Source organism: Crocodylus porosus, unplaced genomic scaffold, assembly GCF_001723895.1.
Source record: "Crocodylus porosus isolate Cpor-Errol unplaced genomic scaffold, CroPor_comp1, whole genome shotgun sequence".
In the NCBI taxonomy this organism is placed as follows: domain Eukaryota; kingdom Metazoa; phylum Chordata; order Crocodylia; family Crocodylidae; genus Crocodylus; species Crocodylus porosus.
This window is the reverse complement of record NW_017728911.1, coordinates 23,785,736-23,793,999: the sequence shown is the minus strand read 5'-3', so window position 1 is coordinate 23,793,999 and position 8,264 is coordinate 23,785,736. Positions and strand designations below refer to the sequence as shown.

Genomic DNA, 8,264 nt, shown 5'->3' with positions numbered 1-8,264 from the left:
TGTTCAGGATTAGGCTCTACTTTCCATTACCACCAGTTTGATCTTAAGTTTAACTATGAAATAAGTGCAAATACAAAAGGTAGCAAGATACCTGCTTATCCATGTTTCAGATAAAGACCTATGAGAAAGGTACACTTATGAAAGCACAGGGACTGAGTTTTTTCTAGCATTAACTATACTACCCTTCACTTGACTGAAGCAAATTAAAAGCAAATAAGGTATGATTCATGATGAGCAGAGAAAGACTGATCTTTCTGCTGAAGCCAATCATATAAACTTACGACAAATGAAAGTTGTAATTTGCATATACTTTAGAGAATGAGAGTTAGCTGTCTTAGACTGAAGTCAGACAGAAGGCAGAACAGCATGGGACCTTAACGAAAAAATTGTCCAGAAAGGCATACACTTTTCTTAGTGACAGACTATACCAGATTCTATGAGCAGGATGGATAAAAATCAATAATTTCAAATTAAAAAATAAAAAATGGATTTTTGAACATTTAAATTGGATTTTTTTTTTATTTAATCGTCTTTTTTTTGTTAAGATGCTTTAAAAAAAAACCCCCAAAACCTACATATAGTTTTAATTTATGTTAGAGCTCAAAAATATCATCATAGAATAGGGACTGTAACTTCTAATTACATACTATTTGAGACAATATATTATAAACAGACCACAAGAAGCCATGGACTATATTAGGGGCCCAATCTTACAGGGTTCCCAGAGGTTTCTTGATAGATTAGTAAAAATTAAAGAAAACCACTCTCCCCAACGGGACTCAGTGCTCAGTCTAGAAGATCCTATAAAGCATCTCTGTAATCCGTAGTTTCAGTTCTCAAACTGTCGATCTGTGTCACCAAAGGTAACATGCTTGTTAACAGCAGTATACAGAGATGAGAGATAAGAGACCTGATTATCTATCCATCAGCCCTACTGTGTCTCTGTAAGTTTGTGTACACAGCCAAGCCCTTACCCATGGGCGACTAGTGAGGCAGGGGGTGGGTGTCGGGTGTCATGAAGGTGCCAATCACTATGGCTGCTTCCTCCCACTCCCGGGCTAGTGTTTGCAGGAGGGGCACAGGTGCTCCCGCCTACCCGTTACCTAAGCTGCCAGTGTGGCCAGTCAGGGAGTGCACCAGCACTCTCTGGGGGTGTATGTACACCCCTATGTGTTGCCGCTCCCCTTACCACTCTCTAAAGGAAATCAAATGAAAAGAGGATTGTTGGGGGTAGAGTAGATCTGGGCAAGGAAGAGGAGTCTGGAGATAAGTGCAAGGAGGGAGGGGCAGTAGAAAAAGAAAGAGAAACATTTTGAGCCGATTATTCCAGAAATCTTGGGGGATAGGTTTCTGAGTATAGCCTCCACATCGATCTGAGATCTAGTGAGGGAACGGTATGGTAGAAGGGAAAATTTATCATGGCAGCAAGCTTGCCAGGCCATAAGAGACCCTGTTTGGGAATATTTTAATGAAGGTTATACCAAACAACAAGAATGCACTTTTTGTAGAAAGCAATGATTAAATCAAGTCTTCCTGACCAGTGATTCAAATCAAATCCACTCTGTCTATGAGACACCCATGTTGCACAGGGGGACCCAGCTGTGAATGAAGCTACGTGGTCTATAAACTCAAAAAGTACAAGCAGGGATAATGTTCTGAAAGGCAGTTTTATTTTGCATAAATCAATCCTTTTCCTAAGCCAGTGCTCACTTGGTTCTTGAACACCCCCATGTCAGTCGGTAAGTTCCTCCTACCCTGTTAAGGCAGTGAATCAGACAACAAGAAAAAACAAACCAAGAAATATGTAACAAAAAAATCAGCAGGGTAAGCGCAGCGCAGGCCTACATGCAGAAGTCTCAGAAGAAAGGGAAGTGGAATATGTTACATAAAGAAGTTGGATGATTCAGAACATGTTTGTACATATTGCTTCCATTTTCTGAATCCCTTCATTTCTTTGGGCATCTTGCCCCATTAAATCCAAGATTTCACATGCTTTCCTACAAAGCCTTTTGCACCAGTGGTCCCACCGCCACTGGCTTTCTTTGAGTCCCTCTGTGCTTCCAAAACATGCGTCTTTTCTGCTATTTTTCCTTGTACTACACTGGACATTTTCAACCAAGCTGTCTTCGTTTCCCGCTTTCTCTCCACTAAGGGAGAAACCATGCAATTGCTCCCGGTTAACCTGGTTTCAAGGCAGGCTTGTTCCAGAAAGCATGTCCGCACATTATGCTAAGCACTCAGAAACAGCTGCCCTACCACACCCCACTCTCATTAGGCATGACCTTTCATGAGCAGACCTTCTTCAGCAACCTCTCTCACTTCCTCCAAGGCTCATCTACCAAGGAGCTTCAAGAAAGAGTGAGCACAAGTGGGCTGGGCCCTCAACCCGACCACCGCTAGTCCAGCAACGCTTCCCTAAAGGTCATCTACGTGTGAGCAGGGAAATTGTCCAAAAAAGAAAGCGGTTAGGAGTGCCGGGGCCAGAGCTCTGCCATTTGCTGCATCCACCCCAAGGGGAACTGGGGGGAGCCGGGGGCACACGCAGCACAAGCCGTCGGGGGGGCCCGCCGCCCGCCGGCGCGGAGCCCAGCCCAGCCCGAAGAGGCCTTCTTGGGATCCCCACTGAGGGAGCCGGGCAAGCACCTAGGCCCTCCCCGCCCTCCTGCCCCCAGCCCAGCTCTCACCAGCCACAGCAGCAGGCCGCAGAGCAGGGCCCGGAGCGGCGCGCTGGGGCCCATCCTCGGCCGTGTACACCACAGCCCGGCCCGGGCCGGATACGGAGCTGCTGGGCACCGCCGGCCGCGCACCCCGCCGCGCCTCCTCTTCCGGCCTGCGCCGGTCTGCGGGGCGGCGCCTGGGGCCCGGTACGCCCTGCCTGGAAGGGCTGAAGGACCCGGGCCGGGCGCTGAGCCGCGAGCAGACCCCCCCGCTAAACACAAGACAGTGAGAGGGGCGGACGAGATGCTGATGAAAGTGGCGGTGAATCTTGCACCGACAACAGCGGCCCCCGGGGACGCCCGGCCGGCGTTTGTATCAATGGAGGGAAGCGGCTGTGGGGCCGGCTCCGGCTCCGCCTCCAGCGGACGTTCAAGGAGCGATGCCAGGAGCTGTGTCTGCTCGAGGGAAGAGAGACACCGGCCTGCATCCTACATGTTTTAGGAACAAAACTAATCACAATCTAGCACCTGTGAATTGCGGCAGTTTCACAGTAAACCCCGTTTGGGCCAAACGTTTTTCTCCATAATATTCTCCCTTCGTTCCTATATCAGCAAACCAGCTCATGCACTCTTCTAGATCTGATACACTGGAAACGGTCCATCTCTCATTTTCATAGTTTTTAGGTCGGAAGGGACCTGAACAGATCATCAAGTCTGACCCCATGCCCTGGGCAGGAACGAGTGCTGGGATCATCATTTTACCTTATCATGTTTCACCCTGCTAATGCAACACCGAGATGCAGCTCCACACATTCAGATTTCAGCTTATGTAGGTATTTGGAAAACCACTAGGATGCTGAGCTGTGTATTTTCTACTTTGGTGCCACCAGCAGAGTAACTATGATGATGCCAGCAGAGGTCTCTCATTCTGAATTTAACAAGATCTGGATGACTAATTAATTTTAGAGATGACTCCACAGTCCACAGACTGGATGATGTTTATAAAATTATTTTAAGAGCCAACTATATTGGTGTGGCAGTGCATTATGGCAGTGTGAAAAGTATGGGGGGAAGGGAAGCTTAACTTTGAAATGCAGATGTTTTGGCACTCACAGGATCAGGTCCCATCTAATTTGCTTACCTCAATAGTAAGCTATGTATTTTACATTCCCAAAAAAGTATGATGGTCTATACTAGTATGTAGGTGAAGAGAAATAGGCTTCAGGAGAACAAACTGATTTTCTGTAAATTTTCTCTTCTGTAGAGAAGTGGGTGGGTGATGCTCTATCTTGCTCACTAAGGTATGTTGACAAAAGACAATAGAAAGCCACTGAAAGAGCTAGTGTGAAACTGTAGTGCTTTTATAGTATAGTATTGATGCCAAAACACTTCAGAAACCCATTTTCCAGGAAGAATAATCTGTGTCACTAAAGAAAAAAGCTTTCATATTCCTGTATGCAGGTCTCAACCTTACAGTAGATGACTAAACGAACTACCTTCTAAAAATCAGTCATCTTGTCATGGATGCAGATGGAGTTTTCAACTTCAGATTCATCATTTATTTAAATCGTAATGCAGATTGCCTTTAATGTACCAGTTTCAGCATCTGGACAGTTCTAGGTACCCTTAATACAGGCAACCCCCACTTAGTGCTCTTAATTGATTATGCAAAAATCGAGCGCTAAGCAAAACTCATTTTCCCATAAGGTTTAATGTAAATAAATATAATTGGTTCCTGTACCCCTGCCAGCCCTGGCCCTGCCACTCCCAGCAAGGCACTGCGTGGGCTCCACCAGGGAAGGCATCAGCTCCTCCCAGCCTCATTGTTCTGAGGCTGCGATTGCCCTTGCCAGCCCACAACTGCTGGCCACCAGCGCACCTGTGCACAGCCCCGGCTGCCCCGCCTGCAGGGCCTGAGTCGGGGACCTGCCCACCCAGGGATTAACAGCAAGCAGTGGGGCTCTGGTGGGTGACCCAAAGCGGAACGGGTCATGGGCTGCAGCCCAGGGATGGCGGGGCTCCATGGGCTTGGCTCCACTGTAGGCTGGGGGACATTGCACACATGGAAGCCAGGGCTCAAGGACACCGGGCCAGGCCCTTCATTCCTGCTAGCTCTGGCCTTGGGCCCTGCACTCCGGCCGCCTTGGCCCTGGCACCAGCCTGGGCCCCAGGCTCACGCCCATCACCACCCTTTCTTGCCACCACCACTGCTCCTCCCCACCTGCCCGCTGCTGCAACACCATGTGCTGGAGCAGACCCCAGGCTCCTGCCTCTCTGCCCTGGACCCCACTGGCCCAGGCTCCATGCTTACACTGCCTGGCCCCCTGCCCACCCCTTCTCGCCACTGCTTCTCCCCGTCCACTTCAGCACCATGTACCAGAGCAGATCCTGGGCTCCTGCCACCCCACCCTGGGCCCACTGGCTGCCACTCACTGCTTCACTCAACGCTGCTACCATTGCTGCTGCCACCACTGTTTCTCTCTACCTCTTATGGTTAGCATTATAACAAAACCACTGAGCACTAAGTGAAACCGGGTAGGTATTTTTAATGAGCACTATAGCAAAACCACAGTAAGCAAAACCGCATTAAATGGGGGTTGCCTGTATATCTTCTGATTTCAATTTTTCTAGACCACTAAACGTGTAAATTACTCTAGCTCAGCGAAAGCCTTTTTGGAAAGCACACCATAGGTTAGCTCTGCACCCTTCCAAGTGCCACTCAGCTCCCCTTCCACATCTGTTGCTCTGCTTTCAGCTTACAGCCCTGTGTTCCCTGCCTGCTTGCCATTTTGCTTTCTCCTCCATGAACTGTGTCCCTTCCCCAGCCTGCCATGTGCCACGTAGAGAGACTGCCCTTGCCAGGTATGGCACAAATACCACAGGTTGGCCCCTCCTGCTAGGCCATGTTGGATTCCAGGTAGAGTGCTAAATGTTGCTTCTCACTAATAAAACTCCAGGTGTCATACTTGGAGGGAGAGGGAAGAGACTCAAGTTGAGATGAGGTATCTGAGCTGGACCCTGATTAGTTTGAACAAGCTGCTGTTAACAGTTTGGTTTCAGAAAGGATTCTGACTTTAGAGATCATCTTTAGGCTGGTTTGGAATTGCGCTAACACATGTTGGCTTTTAAAATCACACCATAAATCAAGGAGGGCAGGAGAAATGAATAACCCAGGTTGCCATTTGCTGGGGAGCCACTGAAACCTGCCACCCCTCCTCCCATAAAGGTATATCAATGGATTTGTACACTGGTGTAATTTATGCCAGTTTTGGGAGCAGACAGACACCCATCTATCCCAGGGCAGCAGCTCACTTAAACATTATTACCTATAACTAATGGCTATACTGAGCTAGATATGGACACACAGCACTTACACTGGTATGGATCCACCCCAATTCCTCCTGGTAATTCTATAGTAGATTCAAGTAAGTTATAACAGTGTAGGCTGTCTGGCATGCGTCTACTAACTGGTTGTCCAGTTATGCACCCAAGCCTCTATTCATACAACTAGCAATTTCTTGGCCTGCCTTAATAGTAGAGTTAGAGTGTTGTTGTTTCATAGTTTCTAGGGTCGGAAGGGACCTGAGTAGATCATTGAGTCTGACCCCCTGCCATGGCAGGAAAGATTACTGGGGTCAAACAACCCCAGCAAAGTGTTCATCTAACCTCCTCTTAAAGACCCCCAGGGTAGGAGCCACCACCACCTCTCTTGGAAGTTGGTTCCAGATCCTAGCCTCCCTGACCGTGAAGTAGCGCCTCCTAATATCTAGCCTAAATCTACCCTCCACCAGCTTGTGACCGTTATTCCTGGTCACTCCTGGCGGTGCTCGGGGGAACAGGGACTTCGCCAGTGCCTGCTGGTCCCCTCTGACTAGTTTGTAACAGGCCACTAGATCCCCCCTCAGCCTTCTCTTTTGTAGGCTGAATAGGTCCAGGCCCTGTTGCCTCTCCTCATGAGGCCTGCCCTGCTGCCCCCTGATCATATGAGTGGCCTGCCTCTGGACCCTCTCCATGTTGTCCACATCCCTCTTGAAGTGCGGTGCCCAGAACTGGATGCAGTACTCCAGCTGCGGCCTGACCAGTGCCGCATAGAGGGGGAGGATCACCTCCTTGGACCTGCTCGAGATGCACCTGTGGATGCATGACAAGGTACAGTTGGCCTTCCTGACTGCTTCCCCACACTGCCGACCCATGTTCATCTTGGAGTCAGTGATGACCCCCAGATCCTTTTCCACCTCCGTACTGACAAGAGGGGAGTTCCCTAACCTGTAGGTATGGTGCTGGCTATTCCTCCTGAGGTGCATCACCTTGCACTTGTCTGTGTTGAAACCCATCCTATTCTCGTCCACCCACCCTTGTCACCTGTCTAGGTCTGATTGTAGCCTGTTGCATCCTTCCAGTGTGCCCACATCCCCCCACATCTTAGTGTCATTAGCAAATTTGAACAGGGTGCTTTTTACCCCCATGTCCAAGTTGCTGATGAAGATGTTGAACAGCGCGGGCCCGAGGACCGAGCCCTGGGGGAGCCTACTACCCACATCCCTCCAGGCTGAAAATTACCTGTCCACCACTCTGGGTGCGGCCCTCCAGCCAGTTGGCAACCCAATTGACTGTGTGGGTGTCAACATCACAGTCCCCCAGTTTCTGAATGAGAACAGGGTGAGAGACAGTGTCGAAGGCCTTCCGAAAGTCCAGGAAGACTATGTCCACTGCTACCCCTGCTTCTAATGATTTGGTTATCTGATCATAGAAGGCCACCAGGTTGGTCTGACAGCTGATGAACCCATGTTGATTGCCCCTAAGCATGAAATCCCCTGCTGGCACCTCCTGGATGTGTGCCAGGATAATTTTCTCGAACAGCTTGCCTAGGATCGAGGTAAGACTAACTGCCCTATAGTTTCCCGGGTCTTCCTTCTTCCCCTTTTTGAAGATGGGAACCACGTTGGCCCTTTTCCAGTCCTCTGGCACCACACCAGAGCACCATGAGTGCTTGCAATGACCTCAGCCAATTCCTTTAGTACTCTAGGGTGGAGATCGTCCAGACCGGCTGACTTGAATACGTCCAGTCCCTCCAGAAGCTACCTAACTAGTTCCTCACTAACCCTTGGCCCAGGTGTGCCTCCCCTGGGGCCTGAGGGGGGGCCCAGAGGGGGGGTTGGCTGTTCCGGTCCCTGCTTAGGAAGACAGAGGCAAAGAAATCGTTAAATATGTTGGCTTTATCGTCTGGTGTGACGACCAAATTTCCTAACATGTCCTGCAGGGGCCCCACATTACCCGGAACGTTCTTTTTACCCCCTATGTATTTAAAGAAGGTCTTCTTATTGTCCTTAATCCGGGAAGCTAGTCCCAGTTCCATCTCTGCCTTGGCCTTCCTGACTGCCCCCCTACATCCCCGAGCAACTGCAGTATAGTCATCCCTGGTGATGTCCCCTCCTTTCCATTGGGTGTACGCCTCCCTTTTAGCTAGGAGACGCTCCTGGATGCTTTTGGTGAGCCATGGGGGCTTGTGTGCCCTCCTGCTCCCTTTGATCCTCATTGGGATCACCTCTGTTTGGGCTTGGAGGATCGTCTCCTTGAGGAGCGACCACTCTCCTTGGACACCTGGCT

The 8,264-nt window shown here is 49.7% G+C and overlaps 1 protein-coding gene across 3 annotated transcripts in view; it reads right to left on the bottom strand.

Moving 5' to 3' along the window:
- Positions 1-2,786, bottom strand: part of SPPL2A (signal peptide peptidase like 2A) — a 43,523-nt gene extending 40,737 nt beyond the window's left edge. For 2 of the 3 annotated variants that reach the window (XM_019533667.1, XM_019533669.1), the window contains exon 1: positions 2,685-2,785. In XM_019533667.1, the coding sequence (XP_019389212.1) occupies positions 2,685-2,738 (54 nt within the window). In that variant the 5' untranslated portion in view covers positions 2,739-2,785. Of the gene's footprint in view, positions 1-2,684 lie in introns of all 3 variants that reach the window. The other variant, XM_019533668.1, reaches the window with a different exon arrangement.
- Positions 2,787-8,264: the final 5,478 nt, after the last annotated feature.